The 19,964-nt window shown below is 44.4% G+C and overlaps 2 protein-coding genes across 5 annotated transcripts in view; both read left to right on the top strand.

Annotated features, from left to right (window-relative positions):
• The first annotated feature begins 603 nt into the window (after positions 1–603).
• Positions 604–19,964, top strand: part of SOX13 (SRY-box transcription factor 13) — a 62,141-nt gene continuing 42,780 nt past the window's right edge. Inside the window, exons 1-2 of one of the 4 annotated variants that reach the window (XM_033152736.1) lie at positions 604–746; positions 1,368–1,515. The gene's annotated coding sequence lies outside the window, so the exon portion shown is untranslated. Of the gene's footprint in view, positions 747–1,367; positions 1,516–16,015; positions 16,216–19,964 lie in introns of those variants that run through there. The other 3 variants (XM_033152738.1, XM_033152734.1, XM_033152737.1) reach the window with 3 other exon arrangements.
• LOC117049226 (enhancer of rudimentary homolog) lies at positions 9,821–10,203 on the top strand. The gene has a single exon (XM_033153966.1). It carries the CDS (start codon positions 9,865–9,867, stop codon positions 10,201–10,203), a length of 339 nt encoding a protein of 112 aa, XP_033009857.1. The 5' UTR covers positions 9,821–9,864.

A 19,964-nucleotide genomic window follows, 5' to 3' on the forward strand; every position in this document is an offset into this window, starting at 1 on the left:
ATTGGAGGGTTACAGCGCCAGCTGCGGCATAAAATACTAAAACAGATTAAGATGAATGCAACTTTCTAAGCAGTGAAATTGCATGGCTAGCTCAGCTGGTTAGAGTGCCATGCTGATAATGCCAAGGTTGCTGGTTTGATTCTCGTATGGGACAATTTCATATTCCTGCATTGCAAGGGGTTGAGCTAGATGATCCTCAGGGTCCCTTCCAACTCTACAATTCTATAATAAACACACTGAATTGAAGTATAGAAATGAACTGGGCAACAGCGTGAAAGTTCGCGCAAAAGGGTGGCCAAAGAGAGAGAAACGCAACTGGCGCACCGCCAGCCCAGGAAGGCCTGCTCGGCGCAGCAAAGAAAGGCTGGTTGGGACAGAGGAGGAAGAGGGCGAAAGCAGCAGCATCCCTGACCTATCTCCCCACCAGAAGGGAGGCTGGCGGGCGGGGGCTGCCGGAGAGGATGTTCATTGGAAAGTGCACGGATGGGTGGCCGGAGGAGCGTCCTGCCCACTTCCCCTCCTCTCCCTCCCCTCCCCGCGGAGCCTGCGACGCCCGCCGCGTGCGATCGGACAGCCCCGGCCGCCTCTTGTATACAACGGGGAGGGAAGAGGGAGGGAGCGAGGGACGGGTCCGGCCTGCCCCTGGGGCGGGGCGGCGTTGCAAGACAACAGCCCGAGCCCGACACAAGGAACCGCTCGCTGCTGCTGGAGGGAGCCGCGCGGAGTCGCCAGCGCCAAGCAGCTTAGTAAGTGCCGCCGGCCGGGTCTTGGGGGAAGCCCAGCCGCGCTCGCTCGCTCGCCGCCTCACCCCACCCTGCCCCCGCCGCCCTCACCCTCCCCTCCCCACGCCGCTTGCAACCCCCGGGGGGATGACATTTCTCTCCGATCCGAGGCTGGTGGGCGATGGACGCTACCCTAACCCCCAAATGGATTGGAAGGTTTTGCGGGCGCCTCTGGGAACTTGTAGCTGGTTGGGGTGTTTGGAAAGAGAGAGAGCGCAGCGCAAAGGCGCGCGCCGCTTTGGTTTTTTCTCGCGCGGAATTGTAGTTAATCCACCGATTAATAAAAAATCCTTCCGTCTAAGAAATGGGAACTTCATTCATCTTGGAGGGGAGCATCCTGGTTGGCCTTTTCTTTTCTTTTTTGCGAGGGAGGGCATGTGGTGCTTTGTTTTGGTTTTTTTTTTTTAAAAAAAAAGAAATATTATTTCTTTTAAAGCTCGTTCCAGTCCCTGTTTGCAAACTCTTATAAAGGGTGCTCTGTGCGCTGGCTACTCACCCGGCGCGCGCGGGTATGTTTGTGTACGCATGTATTGAAATCGACGGGACAACTCCAGCGCAGGGAATCAATGAATCACTTTCTTCCAGTCTATAAATGCACTTACCCAGGAATGCCCCATGAGAACCAAACGGCGCTGCAAAGGGGGCGGGTGAATCTCTCCTTTCAGTTGTCGAGGCATCTCGTTTGGGAGCAATTCTGTGGATTTTAGTGCAGCGACTGTGCGGCTACTCTGGAGTAAGTCGCGTATTAATTCAAGATCTCCATTCCCAGAAAAAAGTGCTTTCAAAATAATATTTTCAGCCAGTCCCCTGCTTCCCTAATATGCTGCAGAAGGGAAGGGGTTAAAGTATCATTTGCGCCCGCGCACCCTCTCCCCCCCCCCTCGCGAAATAAAACCAGACCATCAGGTTTTCTGTACCGTCTCCCATGGCTTTCTGTTCAGTGTGGCTTTCTCTGTTCGCGGACAGGGACCGTATAAGATTTTGCTTCTAGCCATATATGCATTTAGGTAGAGCTAACTTAATCATATAGGTCAGGGCTGGGGGATCGTTTCAAGGAGAATCAGAGCTACTTTCTCCTCTTCCCATTTCCTGCTTTCTATCTCTCTCTCTCTCCCCCCCTCGCATCTCCTGGCCAAAACAAAACAGCATATTTATAACTGACTAGGGGCACTGTCTCGCCAGCCAGTCTGTGGGGTTCTGTAACACAATGATTTCATAGTCAATGGGTGATAGGCAGGGTGATGCTCTTACAGTTGTAGGCACCAGCAGAGGTCACCAAGCATGTTATAAAATAAGCAGCCAGACACCATCCAGCTAAAAGGTTAATTCTCACTTACAAAGAGGAGCTGGCAGGACTATAACCTTAACCTGAATTTTCCTCCCTAGTTGACTTGTTTTGTTTGCTTTCTTGAGCAATGTGTTGTTTTATGTAGATCACACTCAAGTTCCTTTATCATAGAATCGTGGAATTGTAGAGTTGGAATGGTCATTTGTAGCATATTCATCATTGTTGATTGCTTATAAATAACATGCGGGAAAGATTTCCCCCCCTCCTACATTTTGGAGATAGCACAGCCTGTTTCTGGATCTCATCTTTTACTGCCCTTTGTGTAGCACTGTTATTCTGCATGATAGGACACTTCTGTGGTGTTGGGGTAGGCATTGCTTTAACAACAACAACAACAACAACAACAACAACAACAACAACAACAACAAATAATAATAATAACAATCATATTCTAATTGTTTTTCTATTTTCTATTTCTATTTTGTCTCTAATTTGAGTACTGTATATGGAATGGAAGTGCAGTGACTGGGGTGTGTGTGTGCATGCATTATGTAACCTATCTGACAAACCTGATGGCTACCCGAGGTGCATTTAAAGGGGAGGGTGGAGAGGGCCTTTGCATGTGCATGGCACAGAAACCAAGATAATCCAGTTGCTTTCAGCCCTTGCTCCAAGTGCAGAGGGAGAAATCACTCAGCATTTAGCATCAGCTTCAAAACGAGTGAAGAACATTTAAGCCTAAATGTTCGCTGCACTTAACTTTGGTTCAACGTGGCCTAATCTTCCCTCCTTTTTTCCCTTGAAAATCACATCCATAGGACTGGTTCTGTGAAGGCAATTAGAGCAGGGGTCAGCAACCTTTTTAAGCTGTGGGCCGGTCCACTGTCCCTCAGACCATGTGGTGGGTCGGACTATTTTTTTTTGGGGGGGGGGGGAATGAACAAATTCCTATGCCCCACAAATAACCCAGAGATGCATTTTAAATAAAAGCACACATTCTACTCATGTAAAAACACCAGGCAGGCCCCACAAATAACCCAGAGATGCATTTTAAATAAAAGCACACATTCTACTCATGTAAAAACACCAGACAGGCCCCACAAATAACCCAGAGATACATTTTAAATGAAAGGGCACATTCTACTCATGTAAAAACACGCTGATTTCTGGACCGTCCGTGGGCCGGATTGAGAAGGCGTTTGGGCCGCATCCGGCCCACGGGCCTTAGGTTGCCTACCCCTGAATTAGAGGATTGATAATCTGATCCAATAAGAATGGGTGCAGATCTAGTGTAGGGGTAGGAAATCTGCGGTCCTCAACTCTCACTAGCCCTGACAACTGGGCGTTATTATTAGGCGTATTTTGTGTAGAAGGGGAACCTGTGGTCCTTCAGATGTTTGTGGGCTACAGTTTCCATCATCCCTAGCCATTGAGTGCTATGGCTGTGTCTGGTGTGAGCTAGGTTCCAAAACAATGAAGGACCACAAGTTCCCTCTCCCTGGTGTAGGTTGGTGTCCTGGCCCTGCTTTTTGTCTCCCCCTGTAATGCATAAGTAGAAGAGGGAAACTTTGGTGCAGCATCGCTACTGGTGGCTGAGAAAAGAAGCTACTTCTTTCCGCAGCAAATAGTTACAACCATGGAACTCGCTCCCACAAGTGGCAGTGATGGCCACTAACCTTTGAAAGAGCATAAGAAAAATTCAAGGAGGAGAAGGCTATTGACTGCTAACTGTGATAGCTATGCTCTGCCACCACAGTTGGAGGCAGCAATGCTTCTGAATGCTAGTTGCTGGAAGCCACAAGAAGGGAGAGTGGTCTCACGCTCAGATCCTGCTTGCAGGTTTCCCACAGGCATCTGGTTGGCCACTATGAGAACAGGATGTTGGACTAGATGGGCCACATGCTTGATCCAGCAAGCTGTGCTTAAAGGCAGGTCTGGACTCTGGCAGTGAGGCCTTGCATGTGCTGGAGTTTAGATTCGACTCCTGCTCCTTTTTGCTGCTGTATCCAGGACTATCAAAATGATTCACAAGACACTTGCAAATGCTAAAGTTCACAGAGTGCTAAAGTTCAAAGGGTGGGCGGGTGGGAAAGGATATTATACCAGCAGAGCAGGCTTTCACATGATATCAGAGCAAGGCGTAAATCCTTTGAGCAGAATAGGAAATCCATTGCAAAAGGTGTTTTTGCACATTGCATTTTAAAAGTGTACAGCTGTGGGCTACAGGTGGGTAGCCGTGTTGGTCTGCCATAGTCGAAACAAAATAGAAAATTCTTTCCAGTAGCACCTTAGAGACCAACTGAGTTTGTTCTTTGTATGAGCTTTCGTGTGCATGCACACTTCTTCAGATACCAGCTGTGGGCTGAGATCTAAAGGATTCATACACACATCAGGCCTCTGCCTCTGGTGGAAGCTTCTGCCCGCAGAAAAGCTATTCTGCAGGCTGAGGGAAAAGCTTCTGAGCGACATTCCTTGATTTATCACAGGCTGCCACTAGAAGGAGAAACTGGCAACCCCCTTGGTCTTTTTGGATACTGACCATGGTGAAATCTGAGGTATGAATATGATAAACATGGGTTCACAAACTGGTGTGTTTGTTATACTCATCAGGGAGCTGTGACGGTCTGTAGGAAGTGCACACTTGGGGGCAAACATAATGTGGTACTGGTAATTGACCCAAAGATTCATCCTTGTTTGACAGTTTCATATGTCTTAGACTAAGATCCTTTTCTCTGATTAGGACTATTATTTGGAAATATATTTGGCCTCTTCCCCCAGTATCACCTGTCATTTATTTGAACATTTCTCTTTGTAGACAATTCATAGTTTGGGCTGCTATTAAACATCTGATTAAAAACACCAATGTGGCCTGGTAACATACTTGCAAGTAAAAGATGAAAATGTTTTAATATCCTTTGGCTATTTTCTCTCTCTGACAGATTCCTCCTATACAAGTGTGGTTATGCCAGTAAGAGAATCAGGGAATCAGGGATGGAGGCACAGAATCATGATACGTGTTTTGTTCTCAACTTTCAGCTAGTGTGTATTTATTTATTTTTTTAAAGTACTGTGAACTGTGCTACTTGGAATACATATGTTTGCTGAGAATCCAGTCTGTCTTTTATAAGGATTTGGCCGGAGTGGCTATGCTTGTGACTTGTCCTCCATCCAAATGAATGTAGTTTATCTGGAGGCAACAGGCAAATAGCCTAAGGTTATATGCTGGCACCTGAATTCCAAGCCTTATCTAAGATTGCAGAACAACCTATTGAGGACAGTCTTTGCTTTCTGAAACAAATACTATAACCCAGTTTTGCTCTCCCTGTGGAACAATATCTTTTTTGGCTGCTAACTCCTTTGGCTGCCTGCCAGGCTTTACCACCCTGTGTCAAATAACACGCTTCTGACAAAGGTTGCCCCAGTCAGGTGGGAGAAAATTACTTAATTCTTCAATCCACCTGACCTAGGTTGATTCATGTGCACAGCGGTAATTGGTGAATGGGAATAAACACTGCTACATGCAGATTTCAGGCATAAGGTTATTTTTTTAAAAAAGTAATACTTGTCCTGCATTGTTCAGGTGTCCATGAGAGTATTTTGTTTTGTTTTGTTTTTGCTCTTGGGCATTTTAATTGTCCCAATCTTAGTTTCAGCTAATCGGAGCAGTGTGTGTGTGTGTGTTCCATTGAATTCCACATGATACTCAAAAAGTAAAATATATAGGGGGATCTCTGCCTATCACAAGAGAGCCAGGCTTTATGAATGATACAAGTTTGTCAGAGAAAGAAAGCACCACCACCACATCTTCTGCTTCTCTCTCCATCATAACATACACGGAGATTTTCGGTGTGTGATGTGACATCATCACCCAGTGAGTTTGTATGCCTCCACTCTCTTGTCATTTGCAACATCTGGTCCCACCCTTAATGAACAGAACCTTTTGAATGGTGGCACCACAAGAGTCACTCCTGAGCAAAGCCTGCAGGGCTGGCACCAGCACCTGACATTCTTGGGCAGCTGGCAGGGCCCCAACACCCTGGCAGGGCCCAATGCTGACTGGGGCCCCATTTTGGGGTGGTGGTAGTGGTGGATCTAAGCCAGCTGAGTGTAGCTGCTTTTATTTTCCTGCAATACCCCCAACATATCTTCACTGTGGGGCTTTGTGGGAAATTAAAATGGCTGCTGACGCCACCCCACCCCCCATGGCTGCTTTGAGGGCTTCCACTGCCACAACCAAGACTCAGCAGCAAAGGAGGGTACTTGGTCAGGGGCCCCTCAAACCTGAAGCTGGTCTTGGAAATCCACCTGGCCTAATCCACCTCAGTTTTGGAAGAGCAGTGAAGATGATGTTGTTTGTGAAGGCCTTTGGAGGAAGTTAGCATTATGATTGCTGTTGGATACTGAGATACTTTAAAGGCTAGGTTGTTGCTTTCTTATTTTGAATGTTTTTATAGCCGTTGTAAAAAAAAAAAATCATGTTTTAAAAATCTGTTTGTAATCCATTGTGAGGGGTCCTTTGGGACTGAAAGTTATGAGTATGACGTGATCATTTGCATATGATGCCCGCCAGATTAGTTCCTTTGCAGGAAACTCTTCTAAAGTTCAAGATGATTATGTGCTCACCCCCGCCAACTTCCAAAATGACATGTGGTCCGTCTCCTAGGCCCTCCCCCAACTAAGCAGAGTGATGGTTCTGTACACAGCACATTTGGGGGGGACGGACAAATTCACACATTAAGAGCTCCTTTGGGAAACTGAGGGAGGTATTTCCATGGAAACACTTGTACAGCAGCTCCTTGTGGTACCCATAACATGGCGGTATTCTTGAGGTGTCTGAGATGAGCTTGGTGCTGCTGCTGTTCAGAAGTACTTCCAACAGCTTCCATGGGTCTGTAATGTGAGAACTGATAATAGGTATTGGGGCATAAACATGAAGCAATCAGACAGTAACCAGCCTCAACTTCAATTTGATACCATGCAAGGAAGTCTAGCAAAACTGGCAGTCGTGTTCCTAGTTCTCTTCCGCTTGGGTTTTTAAAGAGAGGAAGAAGATACGTGGAATTTCTAGGGCTCAGTTGCATGATAGCTCAGTTGCATGAAATGGCTATCATCACGGATAGAGCTTTGTTATTTGATGGAAATGGTTCTTGTCAGGGTCAGCAAGTTTATCAATTTATCAATTTGAACACTAATCCCCCCCGTCCTAGTCTGACACTTTAACCACTACACCACACTGACTCTTGACCAGTGGGCTTGATGTGGGCTGGGGGGGTTGCTGAAAAGGACTTGGATGCATGTGTGTAGTGAGTCAATCACAGCAAGCCTGTTGTTTCAGGGAGATTAATTTCATTTTGCTCCAGGGGTCACCCAGACAACACTCAAACATCCAACGTTGTCTTTGGATTTTGCACAATAGACTTCCTAGAAAGAGTGTGCAATATTGATATTAGGGGAAACTACAAGACTGAGTGGTGCAGCAATAAAACAGCTAGCACATTTGTAGTTAAGCAGGGTCTGTTATGGTTTCAGGTTGGATGGGGGACTGTGTGTTGAGATTCCTGCATTGCAGGGCATTGGATTAGATGACCCTTGGGGTCCCTTCCAACTCTATGATTCTATGACTCAGAAAATGGTAATTGGACACAGGATCACTTATTTGAATCTTAATGGATGGACTAGAGGAGTTGTTGCACCCAAGGCACCAAAATAAGAGGGTGATTGCCATAACAGTATCTGTAGAGAAGGGAGTTGTGTCAGCTGCCCGTTCATTGAAGCAGCAGAGAGTACAAGGGCTCAGTTTGTTCTTCCTCCTCTCTAAGACACAATCTCCCTTTTCAACATTTGCATGTTGAACCTGTATCATTCATTCTGTCGCCAGGATCCAAAGAAGTGTCTGCATAGTTATACATGTGTCCAAAGGGGCTTGGTGCATGTGTTTCTCATAGGATGGTCCCCCTTTGCCACATGGTAAACAACTTTAGGAATCGGAGGGGAGACTCAAAAGCATTTTGCAATATGAGAAAGAGGCAGGGGGAGGGGAGTAAAATATTTCCCTGGAGAGATCAGAGCTCCTTGGGGGAGGCTTAATCCAACTCTTTGAATCTAACCGGCTGGTAGAGGAAATTTCATGGCATAATGATATGTACACTATTTATGAGTCTCTTGCTAAGACCATAGTTGCCCAAAAGATTCTCCCTGAGGCAAGGAGGAAGATAGGTAACTTAGAGAAATGTAGCAAATAGTCACACTAGAAAATAGAAATATTTGACCAGTTGCCACCTGACTTGCTAGTTTTCATCCTCAGCAGGCCAATGAGTCTGGATTTTTGGGTCACAAACTGGGAAGGGTGTCCAGACACTTTCAGAGCTGGTGTGAAAAGCATGACATCTGCTTCCTGTGTTACTTGCATATGCTTGGTTTCCACGACATACGCATGTTGTAAATCCCAGCTGCCTCTTGTGTATATCTGTGTCGTACACAAAGCTGAGAATTTCATATGTTGTTCCTGCACATTCTAAGCGTATGGATAAAATGTTCCATTTGCAAACTGTAAAACATAATGTAATGTGTGACAGGTAGCAAAATGGAGGAGAGGAAGTGCTTTGGGGAGCTAGTGTCTCTAGTATGGAACAACTCTGATTCTCAATGCATGCCGTTTAACTAAAACGATCAGATTTCTGCCCCATACTCCCATCTTGATCCTAAATCAAGGCGCGTTAATTCTAGCAGGACTCACTCTCCAGTCTGAGAGTGGCTGTCTGAGCCCAAAGGTGAATTCTGAAGAACATCTCTTTGAATACAATGACCCTTTCTGGTCTTGTAGTGGATGGTGTGGCGAGTTGGAGGCACTGGCTCAACCTGTGCATTTGCACCATTCTGACCTCACCAGCACCTACTATGTCTCCCTTGCAGTAAGCAGCAGTGAGTGACTCCACTGCACCATGCTGTCCACAGCTGTGTGTGTGTGTCTCTTTGTAGGCCCTGGAACCGCTTGTTCCTGAGAAACTTGTGAAACCGAATGAAGTGCATATGTTTGGAATCAACAGGATTGAGATGGGACCGGCTGATGACTCTTGCAGAAATTTTTGGAGTCCTTCATTGGCAAGTTTGAGTAGGGCCACTGGCCGGGTGTTCAAGTGGAACATGTTACGGGAAGTTTGTGGCAGTCAGATTTGTACGAGACAGAATGCCTGTAATTGTGTGTGAGAGGTGTGTGTGTGTGTGTGTGTGAAGGATGGGAATGTGCAAAGACATCTTGGGGATCCATTGTATCTTTGTGCACAGATAACCACTCACTGCTGCACCCCTTACAGGATACTTGTCTGTGGGAGTTTGTGCACACTACGACACTGTTAGCAAATGCGGTACTTATTTTTCTCTCTCTGTAGGAATGAAGGGCAACCATTTGAATATGTACAGGGGTTCATCTGAGGACACCACCAAGGTGGAGCAAACCTACCCCTTGCCCCTGCCGCTCCTGGAGTCTGAGGGGCAGGCTTAGCCATTTCATCTTAGCTGTGTACCAGATTGAGTTTCTTGATCAGGTTAGCTGGAATGATGGACACACACACACACACACACACACACACACACACACACACAGTGTTGGGTCTTTGGAAAGGTCACACTGATATTTATAATATTTTATATAAAAGAATTAATAAAGGGAGGAAATAATAGGTCACAGTCATGGCAGGAATCCCAATCTAAATTATCTAGGTGGGGTGGTCGCGGTGCATTGTGGTCGAGAAGACATTTAGAGTTTTGTGCCTGAGCCAAACGGAACGAGTTGCCATGTCTCACACAATTTTGCTTGTTCAACCTACCAAACGACCAGAAGGCAGGACTTATGCTGATTATGAATCTGTGAATGAATGCATGGAAGGAGTCTGTAAAATGTATGAAGAGCACCTGAAGAGAATGAATCCCAACAGCCCTTCAGTTACATATGATATTGGCCAGTTATTTGACTTCATTGATGACTTGGCTGACCTCAGCTGCCTTGTTTATCGTGCTGATACTCAGACATACCATCCATACAATAAAGACTGGATAAAGGAGAAGATCTATGTCCTTTTCCGCAGAAAAGCTCAACAAGCCATGGTTAAGGGAGTTTTGAGGGAAGGGTTTTGACAACAGGTGTGTACAGTGTTCTGTAGTGAAAGTTTTGTATTGTAGTCCTCCTGTTCATTCTTGTTAGCCTGTATCTGAGACAAAATCTGTTAGAATTCCAAGCGACTTTCTCAGTTTAAAACTCAAAGAAGAAAGGATATGCCTTCCTTAGGTAGGTCTTTTAGTTTTAATTGTCTTTGCTTGACAGTTCTACTTTCGTTCCTCACTCCTGGGATTGTTCAATTCTGCTTTACCACAGCCGCTGTATGTACTCCTCTTTGGGGGTTTTTCCAATGTTATTTCTTGGAGGCAGTCACACTGAAGAATAAAATAAATACTTTTTAAAATAATAATAATAAATATCTAGGTGGGGTAGGAAAGTGTGTGTGATGTTGGCATTGGAGGTCAACCTAAAGCCAGAAAACTTAAAAATTGCCCTGTTGCTCCACACAGACCTCATCCCACCTATTCTCATCCCAAATAGTTTCCTTTCTTACATCAACTCCACCCCCGTAGTTTATGTACACCCCTAAATGAGAAGCTTGTGGCTTATGGAAACCCTCCCCTGCTATCTTCGTTGTTTGCAAGGTCATCTTTTGCTCAGACCCCTCCATAACCATCAGCATTTGACAAATGAAACATTGCTCCTGGTCCCCATATACTCTTAAATGGTTAAAGATGGGGCTGTGGTTCCTAACCTCTTGATCTTCAGAACTATTTGAAGGGGCAAAAGGTGGTGGTGTCTTGTTTACCTTCTTCCCTGCCTGACAGATTGCATGTGACAGATGCAAGCTATCTAAGTTCCCAACAACTGGAATAGATGGTTCTTTCACATCACAGCAAATCAATAGCCTCTCTTGACCCTCTTCCCCCACTTTGAAGAGTATCTCACTATCCCCACTGAGTGAAATATGCTCCCTGCTATGCATAGAGGAACTACTCTGCTGCTGACTTGGCTGCAAGCTGTGTACACCTCCATCCAGATTGTTTCCTTTGCGCTAATGAGTTTTTAATCATTGGATTCTTGGCTGAGAAGCTGTTGAGTTCAAAGAACTCCTTTCATTTTGTACAGGAGGAAAGTTGGCCTAGCTGGAGGGTGAAACTTTTTGGAAACTTAGCTGTTATTCAAAAACATTTGACTCTTTCCCTGCCCCATTCCCCAACCAACACACACTCTTCCCCACCCCCTTAATCCACCTGCTTCAGTGCCATATGTCTAAACCTGGAACAGCTCCAGTCCTGAAACAATGGCCTTTGGTCTGACTTGGGCCTACTAGTAACAGTAATAAAGGCAGACTCTGAAGGGAGAGAAATAGAATATCTCTTGCAAACTGCTCGGAGTTTGGGCCAAAATTCTAGATAGAAGATGGTCATTCTAGCATTTGGAGGATGTTTTAATTGATCCAAAAATTACCATGTGAATGGTGAGCCTGGAGGATGTTTGCTTTCCTTTAACAATCAGCCTCTCTTGCTTGCTTGAACCATCATTTTAAAGACCTAACAATGTGGTAGATACATCATTTGTAGCAACTTCAATTAAACACCCTTCTAAGCTGAAGACTAGCCCCGGTTTAATTTCGTTGAAGCAAGAGAGGATTTCCATCTTTTCTCTCCTTTGCCTCCTGCCCCTAATCATATCCTTCCATTCAGGTCCTCATTTCCAGCCACCTCTGAAAAATGCAAATAGGGATATATGGATCCAAAATCCTGCCTTTATGCAAGGAAATGCTTCTTTTATCGTCCGTTCTTTTCATGTGCCTCATAATCTACTAGTACCTTTTCAGCCAAGCTGTCCTCTGCTAGCTACTACATTCTGGGGTCTCATTATGAAATTAAATAGTGTTTTGAATTGCCTTGGGTGGGGGGAAATGGGAAGAATGTTTACTAGTCCCTTTGTGCAATCTACTGGCCTGTAACCTTTTATGATGATCAGCACTGCTTCACTTGCACAGTTGGAACGGGAGAAAAGCAATTGACTGGGATTTTGCATGCATGGCTGAATGAGGATGATAGCAGTACTTTAGGGTCTGAAATTAGTGTCTGTTTTCACTGAAGGAGATTCTCACCAGGCTGTATTTGGGATATATATATATATATATATATATCTCCAATCCAAGCCTCCTGTCCTCTCAGACACAAAGGATTCTGCCATCTCTATTATGTTTTTCTGACCGCCTCCCCTTTCCAAATCACCCTAATCTCCAAATACCAAGGACCAAACAGGGTTGCTTCGTCTATAAAGGATAAATGGATGCCCACCAGAATTTGCAAAGTGTCAAATAATGGTATTAGGGTTTTTCCCTCAGTGAATTTGTGGCAAGAGAAACCTATTTTACAATATGAAAAATGCAATGTTTGAAGAGACCCGCTCTCTTCTGAGTATGTACCTTAACAATGCTCTTTTTTATATTGCTTTCTTGCAGATAAAGCAAAGACCAGGGACTTCTTTTCTTATTTTTTGATGGTAAAACCGATAAAGTGGTATTCAGTTAAGTTTTCCTCAGAGCCAGTTCTATTGAAATTTATGGACTTCTCTTAGTCATGTTCATTAATTTCAGTTGGTCTATTCTGAGTAAAACTTAGGTGAATACCAGAATACATGGACACTCAGGAGTATAGGGTTGGTTAACCATGTGTCGTGTTTCTGTTGATGTTAACAGGCCTCCTTATCCCCATGTTAAGAATGAAGGAGACGTTGCCAGATATTCTTCCAGTGCATTGCAAGTGCTGTCTGTGGCAATTTACTAAACAGTGGTGCCTTGATTCTCAAACTTAAATCAATTCCGGAAGTCCGTTCCAAAACCAAAGCGTTCCAAAACCAAGGCGCGCTTTCCCATAGAAAGTAATGCAAAATGGATTACAGTGGTGCCCCGCTAGACGAAAATAATTCGTTCTGCGAAAATTTTCGTCTAGCGGGTTTTTCGTCTGGCGAAGCGGCAATGACAGCCGCGCTTTCGCTAGATGAAAAAAAAAAGACGAACAATTTTCGTCTTGCGAGGCAGCCCCATAGACAAATTCGTCTTGCGGGGCAGCCTCCCGCTAGACGAATGCCTTCGTCTAGCGAGTTTTTCGTCTTGCGAGGCATTCGTCTAGCGGGGCACCACTGTAATCCATTCCAGACTTTTAAAAACAACCCCTAAAGGAAGCAATTTAACATGAATTTTACTATCTAACGAGACCATTGATCCATAAAATGAAAGCAATAAACAATGTACTGCAGTCACACAATCAATCAGTAGCTGAACCGGGTTCCACACAGTCACAAAAACAAAACAAAAAGCCACAAAGATGCAAAATGAATAGCAAAAACAGACAGGCCTCAGTGTAACACTCAAAATGGAAGTGTGGCACTCAAAACGGAAGTGTGGCACTCAAATTGGAAGCATAACACTCAAAACTGAGCATGTTTGGCTTCCGAAAAATGTTCGCAAACCGGAACACTTACTTTCAGGTTTGCAGCGTTTGGGTTCCAAGTTGTTAGAGTATCAAGGCAGTTGAGAACCAAGGTACCTCCGTAAGGCAACCCTCCCATTTACACAGGGGTTACGGTCCGAGGTATCACAGGCATCAGTGAAATCACATAGACTGTATTTGAAACACCATCAGAAAAGCCTGCAAACACTCCATTCCACTCCCGCCCCTTTTTGTGACGTTTTTGGGTCACTTCTGGATGTGCTTGTGCATGGTCCTACACATATTGAACACGTATAATAAATTGGGGGGGGGGGGTTGTCTGTATTGGACTAAGCCTGGTAACCCAAAAAGCAGGGGATGCAAGCAGATGTAAGGCAAGCAAGTAAGCAGCTTTAAAAAATTAAAAATACTGTAATGGAATGATAAGAGAGCTTTGTCTCTTTTAAATAAAATTATGTTAACTTCAGTTCAGAATCATGAAAACTGGGCTTTGGGCCATGTTTGTGTTTAAATGATCCCCTTCAGGTTGGTTAGATCAGTTTAGCAGCTCAACTGCTGTTACTCAAGGGAAATCTTGTTTACATACAGCTTGGATTATAGCAGTTGAACCTGTATCCATTAACATTTACATCTTTGAGTTAGGCAGGAGTGCTCTAATCCAGATTAGGCCGGAGTGCTCTAATCCAGGCTGTATGGGAACAGGTGTGAAGTATAGGGAAATTGCTCATCACAGTGCAAGGCATGGTAGCAAAGGGTGAAATCAATCCTATACAAACTTATTTGCAATAATAAAAATCTAAACAAAAGGATACTGAGATCTGTCTTACAGTAAGAGATTTTGAGTTTGCCCAACAATCAAAAACATTCCTTTAGAGCAAGCTTTTGATTCTGTTGCTGCTTATTGTATTGTATGTGAGCATGGCTCTTTCTGTTCTTGTTTCGTTTTTGCTTTTTCACTAGCTTTACTTTGATAGTTTAATGGTTGGCTCCTTCCTGTTTTTCTGTTCTGTTTTATATTTGTAAGCCACTTTGACCAACACCTTTGTGGAATGAAAACATATATATATCAAAATGCTCTTTTAAAAAAAATCCTAACGCGAAGAGAGCCCTCCAACCTTCAAATTACTAGCCACCCTGGTGCATTTCAACAGAAGCTCCTATCAAACCAGGGAGGCTAGTGTTTAAGGAACTTGAACACAGTTTTCAAATTACAACAACCTCCATAGGTGTATTCAAGCGTTTGACTGAACAAGTAAATGTGAATCCATGCAGTGTGAGAAACTGAGATATGAAAGCTAGGAGCTAAATGGCACCTTAAACCTAGGTTATGGGCGCAACAATGGAATGTCTAGGCGCATTTTTTAATAACCAGAATACGAAGCAGAAAATGAATGAACTGCAGCTAAAACATTATGTTCATTTTTTCACATGGTCTAATGCAGGGGTCAGCAAACCTTTTCAGCAGGGGGCTGGTCCACTGTCCCTCAGACCTTGTGGGGGGGGCGGACTATATGGGGTGGGGAATGAATTCGTTCATTTTTTTTTTAATATAGTCTCGCCCCCCCCAAGGTCTGAGGACAGTGGACCAGCCCATGGCTGAAAAGGTTTGCTGACCCCTGCGCTAAGTAATGAGAAAGTGTGTCATAAGGGACTTGCAAACTTTTACCAGCTGTGGTATTGACTCTTATGAGAGACCACAGCATCCAGCTATAGCCTGTGGCAGTCTTACTGCCATGTTTCAACTAGGGAGTTATAGCTCTTCTGATTTACTGCGCTGGAAATGCATCGGTAGCTGATCAGTAGCTGATGGTAGAAATAATATGGCTGGAGCTATAAGTAGGGCTTTAGGGTCATAGGAATCCTAGAAACACTTTTATGTTTTCTGGGTTTTTGTATCAATATGCAGATGATTATTTGGATTACTGATTGTTTTGGAATCAAAGTTAACTTTCCAGTCTTGGGAACATCTTCACAAGCATTGATGTTTCCAAAACATTTTCTTGGTAGGAAAATATGTTTATCATGTATTGACTCTAATGAGAGATTCTTAGGTGTGATCAACACATATATGTCTGTCTTGCCATTGAGCAATGCATAATGGGAAGTTGCAATGGACCGGGGCTTCCTAAAATACTGTATGTACATGCATCCAGTTAGACATGTGTACACTCATTGAACACACATGGCATATTCATATGGTCACATATGAAATGGTTCTTGGTTTCAGTGACATGGGAAGCATATGTGTGAAGCCAAAGATAGGTGCTGATTTCATCTATTAGCCTATCACCTGGATCATTTATATTAATTTTTGTTTTAAATTTGACGTACAGGAGGCAACAGAGGCAGGGGGGAGAGAAAAAGAGTCCAGGATAAATAAGCGAATAATGTGGGCCAATTTCTGTTGCACGTATATGGGCTGAGTTTCATTGACAGGAATGAGGAAACTGTGGTCCTCTAGATATTGATGGACTGCAGTTCGCATCATGCCTGACCATAGCCCATGCTAGCTGGAGCTGATGGGAGTTGGAATCCAACAACATGTGGACAAAACACAGGACCCCCACCATTGCAGGAGGGCAGGAGGGCTAAGGAGTCGTGTCAAAGTCTTCATGGAAAAGCTGAGCTTTGAAAAAAGGGTTTGAAGGAGGAGTGTGAGGAAGCATATAGAAAGTGTTCTCGGAGGCAGTTCTAGACATCACCAGTAGCAAGATAGAGAAGACGAAGTCCTTGGAGCAGAAGACCTTCAGAAAAACTTACTTTTAAAAAAAGTATATCCCATATTTCTTTCCAATAAAAAAAATATCAAGTCAGCCGAGAGTGAGTCTCAAGCACTTAAAATGCAATATTAAAAATAGCTTAAAACAAATTACAGTCACAAGAATAGATTATATTCTAGCTCGGGTGACAAAGGCCAGGGTAAAGAGATGTGTCTTCAGTCAAAGAAGACAGAGACAACAGGTAATAGCTGAAAGCCAAGGTTTCATATGCCAGGAGAACTAAAATTATGCCCATTGTCTAAAAGGAAAGGTCTTCACAAAACAGCAGGTGGCCATCAAAGAGGGAGGGAAGTGGAACCTCCCCAGGAAAGGATGTAAAGAGTCCTGGTGTGTGCGACCACAGGAAGGGTCCTCTCCTGCTGCCAATCAAATGAATCCCTGATGGACCCACAGGAAGGTCCTTTTGTTTCTGAAGGAACTGGGCTACAGCATGCAGACCCAGTCGACACAAGGGTGGCTTGCAGCACTGAAGGCTCCTAAACACAATTTGTGGTGTTCATGTGTTAGAAACAAGTGTCTGTACATTGACTTGGAGAAAGAGAAGAGAGCTCACGTCATGGTACCAGGTCATACTGAGAAACCTTTGGCAGGTATTTGGGGGGGGAGAGAGAACACATCTCAGCACGGCGAAAGTCCTTTTAACCACCTTTCCCACTTGCAAATATAAGCAGCAGTAGAAGAGAGACTGAAAATTGCCCTGTCTTTTCAAAAGTCTCAGCATGACCCTGAGCCCAGCAGGGCTGCAGGCAGTAAAAGAGAGACCAGTCCACACAAGAGAGCAATCCCAGCTGAGCACTTAAAGTAAGTGTCACCTTTAAGGAATACCATTGCTTTTCATGCTGTGCCAGAAAGGGCCTTTTTTCTGAATTGGGAGTGGGGAGGAGGGCGAGATTGATTAGTGGGGACATGGGCAGTATGGCTCCTGGTGCTGCAAAGTCATTAAAGGTTTACAACATTGTTTGCTAGGTGTCCTTGCTTATAACCAAGAAATCTACCCAACTAGGAAACAAAGAGTAGGTTGGGGGCGGAAGAGCAGGAATTTTGTCCTGCTTTGATCTCCAGCACCTTGGGTGCATGGATCTTGTCCCTAAAATGCAGGACTATTTAGGAGTTACCTCTGCCTTCCAACTTATAGCACCATGGCTTGAAGCAAAGAGGCTCAAAGTAGCGCCTGTTCAATGCTGGGTGTAGTGCACAACTTGCCTTCTCGATGTCTGTCTGTGGTTGCTTCTTTAAAGCAGGGGTAGGCAACCTAAGGCCCGTGGGCCGGATGTGGCCCAATCGCCTTCTCATTCTGGCCCACGGATGGTGCGGGAGTCAGCGTGTTTTTACATGAGTAGAACATGTCCTTTTATTTAAAATGCATCTCTGGGTTATTTCTGGGGTAGAGGAATTCGTTCATTATTTTTTTCCAAAATAGAGTCTGGCCCACCACATGGTCTGAGGGACGGTGGACTGACCCACGGCTGAAAAAGGTTGCTGACCCCTGCTTTAAAGCTTCTAGCCCACCTGTTAGCATGAAACGGTTTGTATATACGCAATTGCGTCTTCTTAGTCCCTCGATCTTACGTGGAAGGCAAGTACAGCAAGGGAGAGTATTATCAGATCAAGACGTCTAAATGGAGGGAATACGTTCAAGTTGTGATGTTTGGAAGTAAAAAATACTGATAAGTTGTTTAAAAAAGTCTTTGCAATAGTGGGAAACTTCTTTGGGTCTTTACCCACAGAGAGCTACAATTCCCAGAGTTCCTTGGGAAGAGGAATTGACTTAAACCACTTGGAATTGTAGCTCTGTGAGGGAAGTAGGGGTCTCCTCACAACTCTTAGAAACTGCAGCTCCCAGAATTCTTTGGGAGAAGCCGTGACTGTTTAAAGTCTTATGATACTGCTTTCAGGGAGATGGGGTCTGTGTTGTCTGGCTATAGGGCTTTGGTGCGTCATGTGCGCCCTTTGAGCCCCAGAGCCGTCCTTGGCTGTGGCAGCTGGGCATGTTTAGGGGTTTGTCAGCTAAGTGCCAACTTGCCAGGCCAGCACTGAACGCCTCCACTTGCTCTCACACCTCCCTCTCTGTTCCGTGCCCTGCTGCCGTGTGCTCCCCATAACAAATGCTTGACATAAGTGCAGCTCTGTGCCTGCAGAGCAACTGTGCCTTGCCCACATCCCTCTGCTTCGAACCGGGTGCCAGATCAGGGCAGGTGTAGGAAGGGGCTGCCAAAGCTGTTTGCTGGAGAGAACAGACAGCAGGATAAAATAAGGGTGCACTGTGAGGAATGGAGTGGTGCGGGGAACAGGTGCCTCAGGAGTCCGAGAGACACAAAGGGCCTCTTGTCTCTTGTCCAGAGCTGGAGAACAAAACAAATGCCATTCTTCCTAAACTTTTAGGGTGGGTCGGGTGTAACTGAATGCCGGCAAACAATGCAGAGGCAAAGTTTCCTCCTCTCTTGAAACTCTCTTGTTTTATTACTCTGCAATAAAAGAAAACTTGTTTTCTGCCCAAATGGCAGGGTCCTTTCTGAGTTATCTCCAAGGCACAAAAATAAAGATGAGGACTTTCTTCAGGATGAACAGATAGGAATGAATTAGGAGCCTGCACCCCCAGCTGGCATACTCTGTTGGCAAACGGGAGGACGGGAAGATATGTAGTACCCTGTATATTTATTTCCAAAATAGTGATAACGACTATAGTCTAAACCTTACTCTCTGACCGAGTGGCTCCTGACCTGAGAGCTAGGGAATATGGTTTGTGATACAGCCCAATTAGCTAATGCTATTAGAGAAGGAAGTATGAGAGATAACTGTTTTATGAGGAAATGGAGTTTATTTCTCAAGTTCTGGAATAACAAAACTACAAGATGCCACAGAAGCATGTGCTGTATTAAGTACATTGTAGTTGAGATTCTGAGAATAATTCTGTGAACAACGTAATAACGTAATGGTAAATGTAGGTCTTCCTTTGCCTTTGTTTTAGCAGAGATCATAGAAATAATATTTTTGATAAGATTCCATTCTGATGGTACTATCTTTTATAAATGGGGGGAAACCTCAAGTTCAGTAACTTGTTATGTCTTTATTGTTGCAATTAAGTTTTTAAGGACAATTGGTATGGTACACAAATTATATGCCCCTGATTAAGAGGAAGAAATTAGCATATGTTGGTTTTGATTATTGTTAAAACAAAATAAATAAAAAATTCCTTCCGGTAGCCCTTAGAGACCAACTAAGTCTGTTCTCGGTATGAGCTTTTGTGTGCTTATGATTATTGTTGTAACCTAACCCTGGGACCTTATGATGAAGGGCAGGCAAGAAATCCCTAAAGAAATTAATAATTTTGGATCGTAAATTCACAAATGCAGGATTGTTTCGATTTTTGCAGGATGCTTTTGTGTGGTGTCACCATAGTACACTTACACACACACACACCCCATTAGTGCCACTGAGCCAACCCCTGTGCTGGGGTTTTTTACATTAGCATTGCAAACTACCTGAAACAAAAAAATGGCTTGTGTCTCATATGTGAAAATGTCCTTAGATTAGTATTTGGCTAATCTCACTGGCACCTAAGTGCTAGCAAAGGGCAGTCTCTTCCTC

This window comes from Lacerta agilis, chromosome 6, assembly GCF_009819535.1.
Source record: "Lacerta agilis isolate rLacAgi1 chromosome 6, rLacAgi1.pri, whole genome shotgun sequence".
NCBI lineage: Eukaryota > Metazoa > Chordata > Lepidosauria > Squamata > Lacertidae > Lacerta > Lacerta agilis.